At 34.2% G+C, this 22,012-nt stretch overlaps 1 protein-coding gene across 3 annotated transcripts in view; it reads right to left on the minus strand.

Annotated features, from left to right (window-relative positions):
• Positions 1-22,012, minus strand: part of LOC107168580 (nucleolysin TIAR) — a 392,636-nt gene that overhangs the window by 68,863 nt on the left and 301,761 nt on the right. For all 3 annotated transcript variants that reach the window (XM_089218763.1, XM_089218762.1, XM_089218764.1), the window contains exon 3: positions 7,767-7,854. In XM_089218763.1, coding sequence (XP_089074889.1) covers positions 7,767-7,854 — 88 coding nt within the window. The remainder of the gene's footprint in view (positions 1-7,766; positions 7,855-22,012) is intronic.

Raw genomic sequence — 22,012 nt, forward strand, 5'->3', positions numbered from 1 at the left:
TCTGGTTTTATTTAATTATTGGATATCGTTTGAAAGACGTGTCATTTAATGGGGTTTGAGGTTTGTTTGCTCCTTGTTGGGCGTATAAAAAGAAATAACAATCTTCTCCGATTCGTTGTGGTAGTGAGGGGGAGCAGGGGACGACGATGATATAATTAACACGACGATTATATTATACGCAGGAGAGAAAGCCGATAAAATAAAGTTGAGGTACCATCTTGCAACGACTGCACTGTTGCAGAATATATATATATATATAGTATATTTTAGAGTCACAATGAAGCGTTTCTAACTGTATATAATTATACATGTATAGTTAAAACACGTTAATGGGAGGACAGTGTGAGGTGGTGTGAGGAAAACACAGGTGCCGGTCACTAATTCACAATTACTAAGCAGTAAGCATAAAAAAAAAAAACAACAACAAATTATTACCTTGCTGTACCTTTCTGCCAGATTTGTACACACACCGCCTCTTCAAAATACGACAGAATCATTTTGAACTTATTTTTAGTCTTATTATAATATACTTTATGAGTTTATGACTGTTTCTTATTTGCTAACATACCAAAAACTGAATAAATTCCGAAATGTTTCGATTCCAACTGCAGTAATACGAAAGTGTGTTGTTAACGATTGTAACAATCGTATATTCTGATGTTTGACCGTATGAAGTGTATAGTTAGGTTTGGGCACATGCGAATAGGAATCAAATCAAATAATAAAACGCAAATTTCCTATACCACATATTATTACTATGGTTTATCATATTATCATGACAGACGATTAAGATAAAAAGTATAATTATATTAATAATAATAATATAGTAACCATATCGCATTAATAATATTATATAGTTTATCTGTTTTTATTGTGCATAAGTATGGTAAAGTGATTACTTATGAATACTCAAAAATTTCTAAATATTATATTTAAACGCCCAAATATTATGTGAAAGTATTCAACTTTGTATTTTGCTTTTATCAGTGGAGGAGAGTGAGGGGTGATCTGAAACGGATTCATAACGATTCGCTATATTATTAGACGTGCCAGCTAGAATAACTGAAAACAAAAATATGCAAATCATGTGCCAATTATCAAAATAATATACCGGGCTAATAAGCCTCATCGCCGTCGTAGGGTGCGATATTATTGTTGTATTGTATACTGCAAGACGGGTTAGATATTCCATCATACATTACAATATTATGTGTTTTATCAACTATGATATTTACACAGATTCATCGTTATTGTGTATAATTTATACATTCGCATATCGCATATTATAATATAAACTACACACACATACAGCGTATACATGTAATATACAATAACGGCGCACCGTTTCAATGCATTCCATGCGTGTAGCTCGGCACTGGAGAACCGATCGAAAAACAATGGTCGTTTGAGTTTATAAGACAACATATTACGTAATACACACACACACACACACACGCATGCACGCACACACACACACACACACACACACACACACACACACACACACACACACACACACACACACACACACACACACACACACACACACACAAATATATAATATACCATATACATGTATATATTATATATATATATACCTATATACGAATTACAATATTATTGTGCGCGCCACCGAGACAGTTACCAAAACAAAACGGCACTGCAGCGTTTTCAGGTGATATACTGCTGCACCTTTTGTCGAAATATAAATTATTTTCTGCGTTCCCCGTTGTAATAATATTTGTACGTTTTGATCAAATGAAAACATCAGCTCTACTCGACGAGTACGCGGTTGTTATACGAAACGAATGTCTCGAAAGAACGTTTGCGAATTAATGTCAGCTGGTATTGTTAAAAACAATAGCTGTCGGTCACCGGGCGCGAGATAGATTAAACGACGGCGTCGGGACGGCCCGTTTTCCGCCCCCTCTACACGTCCACCACCGCCGCAACACCACGCACTTTTGAATCGATCGTTCCGTATTCGCCACGAACGTTTATCGTTTTACGAATATTTATAGCGAACAAATATTATCAGGTCCGTCACCGCACCTTCGCGTGATAATAATAATAATAAAATACATCTAAAACGGAAGTGTACTGAAATCGTGAAAAACTGCTCTGATCCGGAAAACTTCAAGTCATATTTGTTTTCATGCCACTATTTTATCATACGTCATTAAAATATTAAGCATACAAATAATTTAATATATTTTTAGTATTAAAACTCTGTAAGAGTAATTGAGCAAAAATATAATTTGTGTACCGTTCGTGTATAGTTTATTGAGAGTGCATTTATGATTTTGTTTTTTGAGAAAGCCTATATAATATGTGGTATCGGTATAAGGTGATAACAACAAACAAATTAGAACCTAAAGTGTACTAAATTACAGATTTATAGTCTTTTTTTTTTTTTTTAGTCGCTCCATTAAGGAAAGTTTTTATCTGTAACATTTGATCTCAAAAATAAACATAATAATAATTATTATTTTTTAAGCAATGAATTTTAATAATGAAATTACGATAACACGGCGACTTGGATAGGCAAGTTAGCAGCACCCCAGTCGTGAATACGTTTTCTTGGTAATCTCATAACAGTCATAACCGATTTTCAGCCACTGTGACATTGCTAGTTAAGTGAAGTGTAAAATTAATTTGAAGTGATCATACCAAATTTTTCAGCCCCAAACCATTTTATGGATCATTATCAACAATTTTGATTAAAGTAACTTGTTGTGAGTGTACTTCAGCATTGTAGGTAGACCGACTTAGAGTGTAACAACTATAAAAATATATTAATTTAACGTTTATACAATGATAATAATTTAGTGCAGTATAGTACCTTATTTAAAAACTGATTGTGGCTATATATTATATAGTTCTAATAATCTATACTCCACTGAATTGTAGGTAAGCAATAAACATTCTAATATATCATAGATAATATTATCATAATAATATTTAAGTATTATTCACATTATTGTTTCTATAGAACAGAGTGCTTATAAAAAATAAAATTTTTTTTTTTATATATATAAATTAGATATTTAATTAACTGATTTTTAGAAACTTTAAAGCAAGGGTCTTATTTCTGAAATTTATTGTCTTCACGTGACCAGCAAAATCATAATTAAAAAATCAAATTTACTAAGGTCTGGATTTTCAAAGCCTCTTTCAATGTATAGTTATCTCGAATTCGGTATAGTATATATTTCCCTTTAATGCCTTTCCACATCCATAGTTTAACCGACGCAGAAAACGTCAACATCATAATTAAGTATAATAACGTTATTACCACATAATATTATACAATGGTATCGGTAAATCGTAATTAACAACCAGTCATCGTTTATGTATTTTCATCCATTATCTCACGTAGTTCTACTTCAAAATATATAATTATGTCAGGTATATTCAGACTAATGACAGAACCGTAGTGACTGATTTACAACCAATACCGATAGAATCGCACATAATAATAATAATATATTTACGCACAATAGAAATGTTGCGAATGTAAAATGTGCTATTATTCAGACAAAAAAAGAACCTTAATTGCACCTACCTAATGAATCCTTTTCAGCTTTTCAACTATCCATAAATTACCTGAAAAAATTTACATCACATATACACACATTTATATGGTTCAACAGTGGTTCGATTATACCTATAGTCATTTTAATAAATACTGTGCATAGACCGGAAAACCATTCAATACGTGCCATTCTGTCAACAGCGGGCATTATATTGTTAATCAGTCGAGTATTAATTTACTAAAATTATGACACTTTGCCGGTAGTTTGGAATACTAAATCGTTGTATCTCGTCAGTAAAATATTAATCAAAACAGACACTAATGCACTTAACATATAACTAGATATAAATTCGTGGACTTCACACACGCATGAATGTGTATTGGTAGTAGACGAAATGTATTTTAATATTATAAGCTACACATGGTTTATAAGGTCAGGTTCTGAAGATATCTGTCAGAAAAAGTGCTGTGATGTCTAAATTAAAAATAAAAATAAAAATTTACTGGCCGAATATACGAAAGTGTTTGTATGGTACACAAACTAAATATATGTGAACCACTATTGTTTATTTATTGCGATTAATAATCTGTTTAATTGCAAACAATTTAATTATGTGTGAGATGAACTAAAAATGTACTAAATTTAGTTGATTTAAAAGAATATTTTTTTTTGTTTTGTCTTGTTGATAATATTTGTGAATAAAAAGTAAGGGGGTTAAGTACTAATAAAATTTGTTGTGAGAATTTATTTTTATGTATAATTCATTATTTTCTTGAATAATAAAAAAAATAAAAATATAGGAAACATACATTTTATAAAATATGTGGAACATTAGATAAACATCCATCTATTATTGATATTTTTTTTTCTAAAGCTGAAAGAACGCAAAATATCACAGAAACATCTGTAGATTTATCATAATGTTATTATGTGTGGTAGTTGCATTATACAATATACTTATCAAGTAATATTATACATGAGTATAATTTATTAAGTCAATTCACAGGTGCATAATAATATATGAAATTACTTTATCTGAAATCAGTAAAAATTAACAGAACAATTTTTTAATTGGTATTGCAGTTCAAAACGAGTAAATGTTTCGTTTGTAATTGAAATTTTAAGAAAATCATTGCAACAGATAATGGTAGTAGCTCCATTCGGTTTTAATGTGGTAGACATATAGGTTCTGCCCTATTATGTTGTTGTTCTGCACAGGTACGAAAATCACAACATTTGAAAAAAAAGGTTTTAAATACAATGATTTTGGCGTTATATACTTTTCTTTCGTGCAGAACATACATTTGATTCGAATAACCGTATATACAATTAATGATAATTAATCAACCATCACCGTGGCTCGAATAAAATTGCAAGCACAGATTTCCAGAAGCAACAATGATAGATCCTATTAGTTAATTAAACATTTACCAATACTTAATCAAAAATGTCAAACAAACCCGCAAACAAGTTTATTTGGGACTCACGGAGAACGAACTCGATTTAAATGGGAATTAATCGTGGAATACCGTTTACTAATGAGCGGACGGAGGAGTTCAATCGATACTTTAAGTTATAAACACGTTTATTTTAAACTCTACATTCATATAAATTTCATATTTGACAAAAAAAAATATAATATATTTCATAGATATAACATAATTTTACAGAAATATTAGGTACAAGTTTGTGTTTAACCATAAAAGTTGTTACCCGGATGAAGTTGAAAATTATGCATTTATAAAACGCGCTTACTTCACTTGTTATTTCATTATTTGAGACAGTAAATGTTACCAACTAAAGCATATTAAAACTTCATGGTGGAGGTACACACTGTGTTGACAATTTCGCGTTAAATTTAACATAAAATTTTATGCCTATATGGAGATATAAAATACTACTGAGGAAAGCACTGCATGAAAAGAGTGTGCGCACAAATAGGTGGAATGCTCGTTAAAAATCGTTTTCAAAGGCGACGAGAAATAGAAAGAACGGGGAAAAAATTCTATTTAACTTTCACGAATTGTTTACCCTCGGCCCCCCTTTCATACCTCTTATGATTTGTTGTTATATTTTGCATTTCAATAGCGACCATTTAACCTGGAATTATTCATTTTATGAAACATTTTGCTCTTTTTATTATATATTTTTTTGTACCCTACTGAATTTCCTGCTTTTTCATTTGTATTTCAGTCAGTTCAAAAAAATTATGAATTAATATTTTAAACAATAATTACTAACTCATTCGAAAAAACAGCACAACCGAATGAATCCAGAGTGTTAGAAAAACAAATCATTAAAATAATAGTTATGAATTGGAGAAAAATATTAAGTAATACAACAAACGTGTGATTTAGTACGCGTGGATTTTTGCACTGAACAAACAATAAAAATTGTCGTTGTGATAATTAACCAAAAAAGAGGTACAAATGATTGATATGAGTTTCAACTCGAAATTTGAAGGTGGGGTCTGAGAAAATGGGCTTATATAACTTTAGATTCAGAGCGGAGCGAGGAATGTATTGATTTTACCATGATGTGTGTGTGTTTTTTTTTTATTTTTTTTTTTGTCTGTCATCACGTTTTGGGACAGTAAAAGTGCTTTGATTTTCGACTTCATTGCAGTACCTCGTTCGATCAGAAAGTGAATCTAGTTGGTACTTTAGAAGGTCAAAAGTAACAAATTTTCAATATTTTTCTACATAATCAGAATAAACAAACTAAAAATTAAGGGAAAACGGGAAATTTTACGCACAATCAGTTTTCAAAAAAATCAATTTTGGTTTTTGATTTAACTTTAAAACAATTGACCATAGTGATACATGAAATTTTCACTGAATGTTTACATAGGCATTTTATATATTTGAAAAGATTTTGAAAATATTTTGATTTGTTTTGAGCTGTTTGATATTTTAATTTTTCGACTTTTGTAGTTTTTTTTTTCTATAAATATCGATAAAAATGTATTTGTTTGGTAGAAAAGCTTGAAAATTTAAGACCAGGCTCTTAACACATTGTTACAATAGCAGTTGTAAAATATTAAAAATACATAGGCATGATTTTTTTTTATAAGCATTTAAAGTTCAAATTTTGACTAAATACGTAAATATTACAGCAATGTTCAAATTATCTTAGATAGAAACTCATAAAAGTGTTTATTTTTAAATCTAAGATTTTAGAATTTAATATAAGGCTCCTAACATATTTTTACAATAGAAGTTGAAAAATAAAAGAAATATATTGTCACATTTTATTCTTATAAGCATTCTAAGTTTGAATTTCAACAACGTACGTAAAAATCACGAAAATTCGTAAATTATTTTATGCTAGAAATTCATAAAAAATTTTCTTTTTATAATATCTAAGATTTGAAAATTTTTAATAATCTATAATATATTCTAGACTCCACGCAGAATCCTTCATCGTATACAATAATGATATATCATTGGATTCAAATTTAATTCTATCCATTACAGTAACCTATTGTACAGCAGTGCGACATCCACGACTTACCCGCTTTTTTTTGTATTTTCAAAATTATCATCTATTTTTTAAATTGAATTTGTACGACTTCAGTTGGGAACACTATTTAGTGTATTTCGCGTATCAATCGAGTGTTTCATAATTGTTGGCACGTATTTTTAAAAATAACTAATCAAAAGGTTGAAAAAATTCTGTCTAGAATTCTTCATTTTTTTTTTTTTTTTTTTACCAAAACGTAATTGAATTTTTGACAAACGTCATTCTAACCATGAATAGATTACGACACCGAGTGTTGTGCGTGATCAATAGACGATTTAAATGCAGTAACAAATCGTTTGTTGGTTCAACCCAATTGTCCTTACATTTTTGCAATGTAAACACATGGTTCGAAAAAAACAGTGTTTGAACAGCTGGAAACACAACAACTCAATATTATGCATTGTGCTACGCGATTCAATAAATACCGATAAATATTAATTCACGTTATCAATTACAACGGATAAGATTAAAACGTCTATTTGCTTAATGGTTTTTTACTAAACAAACAACGACATCAAAACGTATGATCGCATAAGTTTATTTACGTGTGTAAAAAAATTTAATATACGTTTATTGTTACCTTTAAAATATTTTATAGATATATATAATATTGTGTTTAGTTTATAAAAATCGACTTATCAAAGAAAGAGATAGAAAGACATATAAATTTAATAATAATAAATACGTTATAGATCTATAGGTACTCACGATATTTCGCCAAAAGGTGCGAATGCTTCTCGTAGTGTTTGCGTCTCGATTTCAGGACTCAGGTCACCGACGAATATGTGATGGTGTTCTGTAAACAAAAATAATATCCATACAAGGTAAATATAACGTTGATATGTTATGGCAGCTGCACTGCTGCAGAGAAAATAGTAATAGTAATAATAAATAATATAACACTTTGACAGAAATATGAAATAATAAAAAATGTAATGTTTATTTTTTGGACGTTATCTTAGCAAACCAGACATGCCATTTGTCCGCCGAGGCCTCTTGTCTGCAGTTAACTTTTATACCGTAGGTAGAAACAAATAAAAAAATTTTCACGTTGAATTTAGGGAAAAATAAACAAATTTAAAAATGATCCGGCAACTCGTCGATCGCGAATATTATTTCATAATACGCTATTTCTATACAATGATTTATAGTTTAGTCAAAGTAACATAAATCTGCGGTTGGCTTTTAAAAATTTTTTTGATCTTGCTTTTTTTCCATATAGCATACCGACTGTTGGCTCAATACTAATAACACACACATATAATATGTGCACACACTCACATAGAGGATATATATATATACATACACATACGTATATATATAACACAATAATTAACAATACCTACATATAATATATCTTTTGCGGTCTGTCAGAGACTCGAAACGACCGAATCTAATCGGTTCGGTCGAAAACACATTTGGCTCGCGTGTATTTGTCGACCGTTTATTTACGGATTGCCGGTCAACGGCTAAATTACGCTTTAATTGAAAAAAAACTCTCTCTTTTTCCAAGTACAAAAACTATCACCAACGTCGTTTTAGCCCCACTGCCACACCGCTGTCGTGAATGTTATATAGGTAGGTTTATAAGATATCCTCTATCGTGTTTACTCTCAAGTCTGTTTGTTTTCTGAGCACACACCTACGCACGCATATTTACACAAGCACACGCAAACAAGTTATTTCTGTCTGCAAAAGTTTAACCAAATACATGTTACTTATAAAATGACAAAAAGGTCAATACTATTTATATTTGTTTTCTTGTAATAATAATTATTGTTATTCCCGTCGACCCATAGCCGGTCTCTTCTTATGACACCGATCACATCATATTATGTAGTTTTTTTTTGAAAACGTATACCACAGATGGTAATACAACTCAAAACCGTTAGCATATTAATTAGCTGCAGGTATCCAAGTATTAAATTTAAGATTTCCGATATAGATAAAATTAAATCGTTTGCTTTGATTGGTGAGCTCAAAGCCGAAAAACGCCACACATGAAAATACTAATAATGCTTCGATAACGTATATGGTAGAAAAGACTTTGTGGAATTTGGATGTTCAAAGAAACTGTTTTTTTCCGCATACGAAGAGAACGAAACAAAATTTAGTTACCAAAGTATTAAACGCTCGTGTACGGTCATATTAAAATTCTGTAAGAACTTATTCGCATTCCCAGCAACAACTTTTAAACCTCTTTTGTTTTGTGAAACAATGGTTTTTTTTTTTTATCAAAGTTAAAAACAGACATTTTTTGTTAGACTGTAAAATTAAAATAGAAAAAAAAGTAAAACAATGTCAGTAAATGCAACGGCGACATGCGATCTTGCGGTCTCGCACGCACGCGCGTGCCTGAATTGCCTATTTCGACCGCCGTGTTAAATAAATAAATAATTTTTCTTCTAAAAATAAGAGTGATTCGCATCTACCGAACGTTACCGAATCCTGACGGGATGAGTCGGTATTTTTAGAATGGTTGAAATTCAAAGACGAACAATAATTTTAGCTGTTTTACCACGAATAATGTGATATTGAGCACACGCGTTCGCTGGAAAATCGAAGGGCGTATAGCGCACGAACAGCGGCATCGGCAGTATCATAATAATAATAATAATAATAATATAATATATGCGTATATTTGCGTGTAACGTGTAACAAACGCGCTTTGGCAGCTAGCGACCTTGTTTGTGGCAATAAATGGAAAGGATAATATTGAACTACACGCGCGTACGACCAAAGCAATGTCATATCGGCGGCGGGGAGAGAGGAACACATGCGTCATCGCGACGGCACAGAAAGGGATGGGTTAGTACGAAGCGCATGTACGGCGTGGTGACAAGAGGGCGAGGGTACGATTCGTTGTGTGAACGCGAATGCGACGTTGGTGGCAATAGGAGTAAGTGGATTTACGTGATCGGCAAGTGTAACCCGTGAATTTATATTTTATATTCTTTATATAATGTATAATATATATATGTACGGGAAGGTGGGCATGTATATAATATATAATATATAGGTACGTTACTAAACAAAAGGGACGCAGTGGAAGCGACGGCAGAGGTCGTAAACCAACGAAGAATTTATTATCTGGTTGTTACACACGATTGGCAAGAGACGTTAACGGGCGCGCGTGCACTATGGGTAATATTTATGTATATACATACATATATAATGCGTATTTATATTAAAATAACACACACACACATATATATATAAATCCACCAATATACAACTGAGGAAATACGCACGCGGCGTTCCGTTCGAGAAAAACCACTACCGGTGCGTGTACGAGTGGGGTAAGGGAAGAAGTTGGAAAACCAAGAGCAGTATTTGTTATAAATTTATAATATTATAAACGGAGATGTTATATATTGTAATAATATTATTTTACCATCTACCACCCGACTTTTTGCGCATCGAAACAAACGAAAATACTGCACGCGGAGGAGTCGGTGGTGGCCGTTGGAATCGGGCCAAGAACCGGTGCGATTAGAATCGGTTGCTAAGAAAACGACGCGGACCAAGCTCTTGGCACTGCAGCTTCGTATAATGGCTGATAAAATCATATTCTTATTCTTATTATATATATATGTAGGTCAACGCCAGATAGTCACGGCGAAAAGATTTTGACGGTGATTGTGATATAGTATACGTATTATACGTATCATATTAATATGATAAGCTCACGTGTTTGACAATAAAATATAGAAAATCAGCCAAGAAAGCCACCAACTCGAGTTTTTACACCAATCGTATGCACTGTGTAAGATCCTAGTAGCTTTGATGAATATTGGAAAAAAACTCATCATAATTTTTTGATACGGATCTATCATATATAGTATGCTATATGCGCATATTGCGCATACCATTATTTTGGGGACACCCACGATGGCGTCGAAATTTTTGATGTATAAGATATGCTTGTATTACCGGTTGTCACTATTGCACGGACGAGCGCAACAAGTTTGGAAAACATTACTCTGTTCGCGTTTTGGTCTGGATCGATCGAGTACCGAGGTGGTTATCGTCTATTATGATACTCTAGCCATGTAATAATTGTATGTATAAATACTATATAAAGTAACATTACAAACCTTAAGTGTCTATTATGGTTTGCATGACTTGCAGAGAGCTCTGTATGTGCACAGGAGTGGTGAAACGACCGACAATATTGCCACGGAGTGTTTTCTTTCGATTAGAGAGACGGTCTTAATGGCCAAAGCGGGTGCACCGTTTATTCCACGCTAAATGCCGATTGTATACGTGGGTTTAAATTATCGTTACACGAGTGCCGTTAACTCGATCGCAGTCGGCTCTGTTATTGGTCCCCGCGTGCGCTAAGAGCTAAGCTATATTGAAGTTTCCAATTTTCGCAACGCGAGTCAATTTTCACGCGCAAAACATTGTCGGGGTAGAATACCAGTTATTGGCTCGATCGATAAGCCAGTGCAGTATAACCTCGACAGTACGGCTTCCCACATCCGGTGACTTGGGGCCGAGATAGACCACTTGAACGTATCGTAGGTGTAGGTTGTAATCATAATTGTTATTGGCTGTGGAGATACAAAGAGAAAGAAATGGACAGAGAGATAAAAAGAGATAGATAGTAAGTGAGTGAGAGAGAGAGAGAGACAATAAATTTATTTTTAAGGATCCGATTGAAACGAGCATGTCCCCTGAACGGCGTCATATAAGCATTTCGATATGGTAAAAAATATTATAACTTATACATTTGTATAAAGAAATTTTACGTTCGACAGATATTGCACGTTTTTTTTTTTTTTAGTGCCCGGCGTGGACATGCATTTTATATGAATTCACGTAGAATGCAACGCGAGCTTTCCGTTTGCCCCGAGACAAAAATAAATCACACGGACGGTCGAAGGTTTTTTTTTCAAACAAGCAGACTAAAAAATAAAAATAATATGACGCGTATATATGGCATTTGAAAATACGTGTACAATAATGTATACGTATAATGTATTGTACAATACGCGAGAAAACAAAACGCAAAAAGAGGTCGTAAATTATCGGTGTTATTATATTATAATATATTATACGGCCGCCGACAACAGGAGCATTATATTGTAGCTCTATATGCTATGTATGTTCGGACGTAAATACAACACACAAAACCGGCCTTTGTCGAACGAGGCCGCGGCTGCATATAAAGCCGACCACCTACCCACCGTCGAATGCACTTCCGGTCGTAGCATTATTATTATTATTATTATATTGTCTTATCAGCGCGCACGTTTAAATCAATGCGTTATTATCACGCAGAACATTGGTGCACTTCCTGGCCGTACCACACGCCACCACCGCCCGTCATGGTTGTAATATACAAAGCAACGCACATTACATCATGTATATATTTGTCTATACATGTAAAGTATGATGATATCATGTGCAATGCACGTCCTTCTCCTCTACGACTGCACCGTAGTGTACACGTGCATTTAAGCCGACCACATACACAATGTATTATTGCAGGTACAACTATGGGTATTAACCGTTGGTTGCCGTAGTGGTGGGTGGGTGGGAAGAGTGGTGGAGAAGGCAGCGATTATAATATCGTATACATATAACAGCATTATATTATATGCATATACCGACTGCAAAACGACATCCCGTACACAACGTGAAATTGTCGACCCTATTCTTCAAGGCATATTTTATGCTATATGAAACGCTGTGTGTATGCAGGGGGTGAATTTTACTGCATAATCAAAGGGTTACTCGCACGATCTCGACGGCCGTGGCAATTAACTGATTTATTATTCAAACATTATGCAGGCAAATGGCTTCGTTGCAGCGACCTATACCCGCGATGACCAGAGCTCAAATTATTATTATTATACTCGTAACATATGAGGGGTAATATTTTATTATTATATTATACATGCGATATATATTACGCTCTCACTCACGCATACCCATGCACACACACACTCGCGTCTAAACTAGGTAAGTATTTAACATCGGAGCGTTCTACAATATTTACTATAAATATTTAAAAAAATTTAATATTAAAACATCGGTGAAACGGCGACGTGATTGTGTATCGAACAATGGTGCTAATAATGAGCGACGATGACTCGATATCGTTTATAATATGTTATTTATTATACGGCAATCGTTTTATTTCGGTATAAAGTGTTCGGTGCGTCACGTCTGGGAGCAAGGGCGAGCACGGTATTTGATGTGTTAGACGACCCACACACACGCACGCACATCTATGTACATACCTCTAAATTATACATACAATATAATATACTCGGTCGATGTTTTCTTTCATCGTTCGCCTGTACGCGCGCGCGCGCGCGTGTGTGTGTGTGTGTGTATGCTACGCTGCAGTAGATTAAGCCAACAAATGTTTACATATATACTATGATAAATTATACATGTATACGTAAAAACGGTGGCGCATGCGTGTGTGTTAGAAGAGGGAGAAAGACGCCGATGTTGGCGGATGAGCAAGAGTAGTGAGAGTAGAGAAAGGGGTGAAGAACGGATATTATTATTATCATTATTATTATTATTATGTGTATATTGGGGTGGGCAGCAAAGTGAAAGCTTTGAACGGGTAGTGGATGTGGAGTGGCGGGGTGCAGGACTACTGGATTGTCGCATGAGTGTATGGCGTGGCTCCAAGATTCGACCGAGCTTTGTATATGCGTAGGCGTGTGTGCATAATATACATAATGTACGTATACTGTATGTCTGTGTATTATGCTTGCGTGAGTTTGTGGATGTGTGTGTGTGTGTGCGTGAGCGCGTTCGAGAATGGACCTCGCCCGGTTTTTCTGGCAAAAGGCGTACACCACAGCGGCGGTGTGTTCCACTGCTATAGACTATCACCCTCTGTAGGGGAGGGAATATGCACCGCCTGTAGTGTGCGTTTGTGAATATCATTCATCCCCTCTACCCTTGATGCAGTTTCTCGTAAAACACATTTAAACATTTCTAGATCGGTAAACACGTCTCGCGGCTGACTCTTTTGCTATGCGTGCATATAATTATACATACTTCTTGTCGTACCGAACGTAACAATTATGCGTGTGTGCCCCCCCTCTACTGCACCTTTATAGATCATGGTTTCACCACAACACTCAAAATTTTTATTATATGTGATCACGAAAAAATTTACGTTTCGATAAATAATAACGATGACTATGTCGTCGTCGTATATAGGAATAGGCGCGTAGAGCATAGTGTTCGTGTGTAAATACAGTAATAATAATAATAATCACGATGACGACATTTGTCAGAGACGGTTGATACGAATCAAAGCCGTTTGATTTTTGTGTATCATAATGAATTATAGGCTTAACGACGAATAAAGTCTTCTGTTTATTAAAAGCATTTACTATCAATATAATCACTGACGCATGATCGTCTAACATTGAATACAATTGAAAAACTGCATGACTAATTCTTCGTTGTTTCAAAATTAAAAAAAAAAAAAAAAAAATGTTAAACTCACGATCAAAATTCAAAAACCTTTCTAATTAAAACCCGTCCGTTTTCATGTTAACATAAATGTATAATATATAATATGATGCATATTATAGTATAATAACATAGTATCCAGAAATCTGTTTTTATTTTTTTTCCTCCGCCCGGCAAAACGGTTTCTTGATATTACCAATAAAAACGGTACAAACATCGATGTCTAAATCATAACATTGAGCACAGCAGTAGCAGATGTTTTTCTTTATTTTTTCATTATCTGTTCTTCACTTTCCATTGAATCCCTCCTAAAGCAATAACCGACAGCAACATCAGCACGAGCGTCGACATATTAGATATGATTTTATCTTACCCTCTGCTACTTGTATTTTTTATTTTACTTTATTTTTTTCTCATACCAGCTTCGGAACGATAAGACATTATGGCGCTCATCTAGCCAAGCGCATAATATACAAACGTAAATAGTGTATCTATCATATAGGACTGCCACGGAGAACTAATTAACCGGAATCGAAATATTTAATAGTTTCTGTATACGTACTCGTATTTCGAATGCGATATTCAGACGTGTTAAAAATAAGAAATATAAACGAGACTGACCAACAAGGGCCACGTATTGTTTTCCACGGGCCTTACGACAAGACGCGCAGGCAGTATAAAATCGTTTAATTCATTTAAACCGTACAAAGTCATTGTCTCGGGCGTAAAGACAAGATGACAGTGGGATAATTGTATCTTTCTATTTGTTTACCAATCCTATGTATATAATACAGAAATACGATGGTGGGTCTATTGGACAAAGCTTTTTAAATCGTGATACCCATAACAATGCACACTGCGACCGGAGAGGTGGTGGCGAGGCACACGACTTTAATATATATGTATATGTGTGTAAGTGTGTGTGTGTATATATAGGAGGCTCGCACAAGATTACTGTTGGCGCCAATGACTTTCCGCTCCCCGCACAGCGCTCTTCCATTCACTCTTTCTCGATCTCTCTCTCTCCTCATCTGGCTCTCGTCCGTCCGCGTGTCTCCTATGCGTTTCTTTATTTACGCCGATTTTTCCTTAAACTCTTATATTCTTTTTCCTTTCGGTGCCGCCATCTGAATACGATTTTATATACACACGACCGCCGCCGCCATCCGAAAACAACGATTCGCGCGTATACCCAAAGTAAATTATCTCCCGCTGAGGCGATTCTCGAATCCTCTTGGCGTCGACACGACTGTGAGCATCTTTTCTATATATATAAAATTATTTATACACGCACACACGACTAATAACCCCCGATTGTCCAAGGACACATTTCGATCTGTTTTATTTTCGGTTTTCCACCTCCCCCCACCAACCAACACCACCCGTGACCAATTGTCACCACTGGTCGTGTGTTCAATCTCTCGAAAGTAATAACGAAAGCGCTCACTTTTAATTCAATTTAATATACATAATATATATAATATATATACATGAGTACATACATGTTCTCTATTCATAAATGTGGATATATTATATACGTATATAGGAGACACGTACTCGTCCATCTCGCCAACTAGGGTCATCTATGTTCAATGTTCATTACATATGTGTTTTTAATTAAATTTAAAAACGAAACATTTTTGAAATCTAATTTGGCCACACAAAATAAATCTATACCTATATCTTCTATATTATTTAGATACCTATTCAATCGGATGTTTCACCTAAAATCACGTTTTGTGTAAATAATATCATATCGTATTGTGAGAGTTCACGCGTCCCACACGTCATATTAATTAAAAATGAAGCCGTTCAACGTTTGTTTGCTTTTATTTGAGAACGACATCATATATTTTTGGATTCATTAATATTTCTATAGGTTTAAATATATGTTTATATATAGTATGGCGAACGTGGAATCATTTCCAAGCATTTAATAATATCGATTTTCATATCATATAAATTATTTATTGCGCTGAATAAAACATTTTAAAAACAAATAAGGTCATAATAATTATAAACTATTCAAACTAAATTTTATTTTATTCGAATATTTATTATGCCTGTACCTACTTTGATAAATAAATAAATAAATAAATAACTTATATTTTTATTTTTACAAAACAATTAATTGTGGTATTAACATACCTCATTGTTACGATGTTACGATAATTCTATTTCATTTTTAAATCTGTCTAATAATAAGGTTGTTGTAATTATTAGCGTTCGTTTTACAAGAATAAAAAAGTATGTCCGTGTAATATTTCAATAAACTAATTAGTAAAACAGCAATTTTCTTTTGTTACGAGGTGTTTTTACTAATTAAAGACTAATAATTATTGTTTAATGTAAATTATTAAAATATACACTTGCCTATCATATTACATGAAATAATTACATTTGTACTTATAATACATTTACATTCGTCCATCGCAGTAGCGCCCAAGCAAATTAGAATGTAATGCAAACTGCATGTGTTCTCTAGGAGGTGGTTGTATATTACTGTAGGTTTCATAGGGAAATTTATAAGCTAACAACATAAAATATAGTCTATAATAATTAACTTCCTTGAACTACAGTTATTAATAAGTGAAAATATTTTTATAAATAAAAAAAGGGTGGGTGGTTCGGTGACATTTTAAAAATGCCTGTGCTCTTAAAATACCTCAGGTATATTATTATACATAGGTATACGATAATTTGATCTATGTATCGTTTAATTCGGTAACGTAAACATGGTCGATGGATTTTGTTTCTTATTACTAATAATATATAACATTAAAATTTGTCAGGGAGGTAAATATATTATTATGTTTTCATCGTCGTCTTAATTTATTCAATACAAGTGTGAATTATACAACTGATTCTCACTAACAATATTATTTCAGTGGTATACCACATACATCTACTTACATTTACAATGTTATTCTTTAAATCGTCATATGGCAGTCTATGGACTAATAATAGCCAATTGATGATCATAAAACCTATAAATTATGTTGAATACTACTATATGGCTATTTCACTAACACTGCTTCAAAAATCGATTACATCCATTACAACCACGTTTGACAGCAGTATTTGATGGTTTCTACTTAAAAAGGATAAAGGTCCAGTTGCTGGGTATTATTATGAACACATGGTCTATTCAACAACTTAACACAATACAATTCTTGTATATAAAAAACAAAATTCTTTCAAATCAGTGTCTGACGCATTGACCAACGAGAGGGTTGTCTTTATTCGAGTGACAGTAAGAATGCTATTCGCGTGCATGTGATAAAGTAAAAGGTTGCAGCGAATGAACAGTATACAAAGAGAGGATGTCTATAGAAGCCGGAAGAGAATTTTTAATCTAACGTCGAATTAAGAATTTTACGAGTTACCATGCCATTTTGCATCAAAATAATCGTTAAAACTCTGTGCAACATTTAGTTGATGTTTAAGGATTTTTAAGAGTAAGGGTGGGTGGGTTTGGGCAGTTTTTAGTGGAGTGTATCACGCAGAAGAGTATATTTATATACGATCACATCTTCTTTCGGAAAACCACTAGCTCATTAAATTTCTGCGCGACAACGGTCTTTAAACGCAGTAGGGGTCCATGTTAATTAAAGACGTTTTTAATGAAACCATTAAAGCAGTAGCTGGTTTGACGATCTTTGCGAAATGAGTTCCTCGGGAAATTCAAACGGCCGATAACCATTTCACCTAACAGTAGAGAGCCGACGAAATTATTCGACGTCGCATATAATATATTTATGGATATAGGGAGAAAAACCAATGAGCGTCGAACGACTGTAATAATAATAACGTGTCAAATGGGTGTGAATGTGTGTGTATATAGGTATACAAAGATGACGTTATATGTATAATTTATACACACAAATACGATATACCTACTACATACCGTCTACTTGGTATGCAACGCAAGGATATACTGGACATTATATACAACAGCCATACTGTACACGTGAACCCTTAGATATTCTTTGTATTCTCAAAGCAAAACCATTTATTTGTCAAAATATTATATAGGCAACGATATCGTTTTGGGTAACTTTATATTATTATGTAAACAAAAGGAGCGTTAAAAACCTATTGGCTATCACGGGCTTTTTTTGGACATTCAACGCTGAATACATTAAGCTGAACATAGTTTTCGTGATATCTATATTATAACAAATCTTCAATGATTATTATTATTAATTATGCGAGTATAATATAATCATTATTATTATTATAGTATGACAATGCAATATTAATATTGTAAATAATGTAAGGAAATAACCTTGGTTGATAATTAAAAACATCTAATAATATCAATTATATTCTATATTATTATTATTATTATATTAGTATGTGAATAAGTATAAATTAATTTCAAAAATACGTTGAGAAAGAGACTTTTCGTTATAATAAAATGAACTCGAAATGAATATGTAAATATGTATATGTAGTATGATTACAGATATCATAAAATATGTGACCGGAAAAAGGATTGTCGGGTCGAGAAGTCGCTTCCATCAAACAGTGACTTACCGGTGATCACAAAACGCAGTAACTGACTGAAAGCGCGTTTTAAACGTCACGTGGATCGCAAATAAGAATACGGATAAACGTGGTCTCAGAGAATCAATGATGAAATGATATATATTTATAGAGAGACAGGCAGACAGAGTGAAAAAGAGAGAGAGAAAGACAAAGGCTGATATTAATTATTAAATAGATTGAAAGACTACGGCGATTGTGGTCTGGAAGAGATTCAGTCCGGCAAACGTCTGTCAGTCGGGCACCGATGGGTAAAAAATGTTTCCACGAACTGAAACGGTCATATATGGATAACACTCGGTAGCGACCGTGTGGCTGTGGAATGATCTGTTATATGTCACACGCTCGTTCCCTAGGGGTCTGGCCGCAGCATCAGCGCTCGATCCACCCGGGACTCGGAGCCCGTTAAAAATTGTTCTCCCCGTGGGGCACGTGCACTCGCAGACGACCGAAGCTGCGGAGAGGCGGGTGATGAGATGGTATAATCGCAATGTTGTTGTCAAAAAAATCACACACACACACACACACACATTGCAAGCGAAAAATGTATAAAAAAATCTCAGAACACACACGACTAAAACATAAAACTAAAAAAGGATTTTAATTTCTGAATAGCACTCGTTTATTTGGCCTAACAATGACAAACCAACCGCGTAAATAAAATATTATGACATGCCTGGAACATAACTCAAAACGTGATATTTTATAGTCTTTCTCGTTTTTGTTCAACAACACGCTACAGCACTAACGACAGGTACAATAGGTACATCGTATACGCGGCATACAAAATGATTGGTTATATTATGCGTTCGCGTCGCGTGGAGACTGTACTCACGAGAAATCATATCTTTTTGGTGGGGGTTATAGTAGAATAGGATATTACGAGGGTGAGAGAGAAAGACGAGTCGTGGGGAAAACATTTGCATGACTAATGAAGCCGAAACAAGGCAGGAAAAAAACCGAGTATACGCGTCCCCCGGCGGCGGTACGGCATTTTGAATATTCAAGTTGAACTAATTTTATTTTTTTACGATTTAAGTTTAAAACGAGTTAGATTAAACAAACCGTAATAGTATTATAAATAAACGATTTTGCCGGACTACGGAGACTTTTGTCACCATCCGCCTCTTTTTCCTAATATATATATACACACACACAATGCATATAGAGGTAACTTCTGTGTGGATACATAATATAACCTATGTATATATGATATGATATCATATATTTTATAATATTATATACTATGTACTGCTACCGCACCCGCGCGCTTGCTCCACGAAAACCACCGACCATACACACATACACCCCGAGGGTACGGCGCGCGAGTCTTTATTTATTCATACAGCCGGAGGAATTGCAATCCAGGATTATGTGCCAGGGTTGTTCTGAATAATTCAACGATTAAAATCGGAACGCACCACCGGGGCCTGCGCGCCCGCACCGCATCGCAGCCGCAGAAATAAACAATTTATCAGTAGGCCGCTGCGCCTCTGTGTATTGCGGATGCAAGTAAGCAAGTGAGTGAGTAAGTAAATGAGTAAGTACATAAAGCGCACGAGGATATTATAAGGAACGCGGTGGGGGGAAGTGAGGGGGGGGGGGCTAAATGTCAATTTCCCGGCCGGAGGAAAATTTTCATTTGGTCACGGTAAATATAAAACGGTGGGTCGGCGATCGGCTCGGGTCTCTGGCTTGTGGATGGGAAGTGAGAGGATTGGACGCGGAAGCCCTTCGAATGGGTATTAAATAATACAAGAAATCGACCGACGATCAATGCGCACGGATGTTAACCGTGTACGCGACCAGCAGGTGAATTATTCATCGCCCGCCCTGGTGTACGGGAATGTGTGCGATTTAATAAATTATTACGATACCGCGTAAAAAGAAAGGTGTTCCGCAGTGACAAATGATCGAGAGCTATAGAATAAAACGTATAATATATAGATATCGCACGCGACCTGTACGACGTACATCTGCAGGTCGTTTATATATAGCCGTCGGATACCGACCGGCACCGGGTTCTTTCATCCTGCAGCGTCTATATCGTTGATTAAATTTGAAAAAATGAAATCTTCGTTTCGATAACAGCTGCAGATGCCTATAGCATATTATTATCATGTAGTAGTATTATGTTGGACGTGACGATGACCTACTTATTACTATCGTGAAGTACAGGTATATATCCATTGTTAACCCGCGCGATTTATATAGGTCGTCAGACGATGGAAAATTATTTTTCTACGACAAATTATTGCCATAGAAAATTTTTATATCATTGATCGAATACTGGGAATTTTACGGTTTCTCGAAGTAAAAAAAAAAACTCGTTTTAAATTAATTATCTAATATCTACAACAAACGGTTATATTATAATTAAATACATTTTGAGTCATATTGATTATACAGATATATTTTGTCGACATCGTGTACAAAAATATATTCCATTCATAATTTCTTCCAAATATCTGAATAACAATGGAGTTACACGTTCAGGTACACAACGTTCACTTTTGTTTGATGTAGGCTGGTTATCAACTATTTTTAAAATTTAATTTAGTGCACTTTTATTTGATAAAAAAAAGTACCTTTTTAAATTCAATAAAGTATGTAAATTCCGCATCTTTTTCGAGACTGTGCATTTTCTGACTTAAGGGATTATGATAAACAATTTTTTTGGTATTCCAATGTTTCTTCCATTTGAATTTTAATGATTTTATTCAATGCTAAAAATATTTAAACCTAATTTAAAATCTGAATATATTAATTTATCTTTATCAGTGATTTATACGTTCTGTGTATACACAACACATATAAGTATACCCACTCTCTCTTACACACACACACGTTGTTACGTGCACGGATAATATAACATCGATTATATTTTCTGGCAACTAAGTAAGCAATACTTTATATAGCCTCGTTTTATTTCCACCATATCCAGATAGCTT

Source organism: Diuraphis noxia, unplaced genomic scaffold, assembly GCF_037042655.1.
Source record: "Diuraphis noxia isolate RWA-SAM2 unplaced genomic scaffold, SU_Dnox_SAM2 contig0002, whole genome shotgun sequence".
In the NCBI taxonomy this organism is placed as follows: Eukaryota; Metazoa; Arthropoda; class Insecta; order Hemiptera; family Aphididae; genus Diuraphis; species Diuraphis noxia.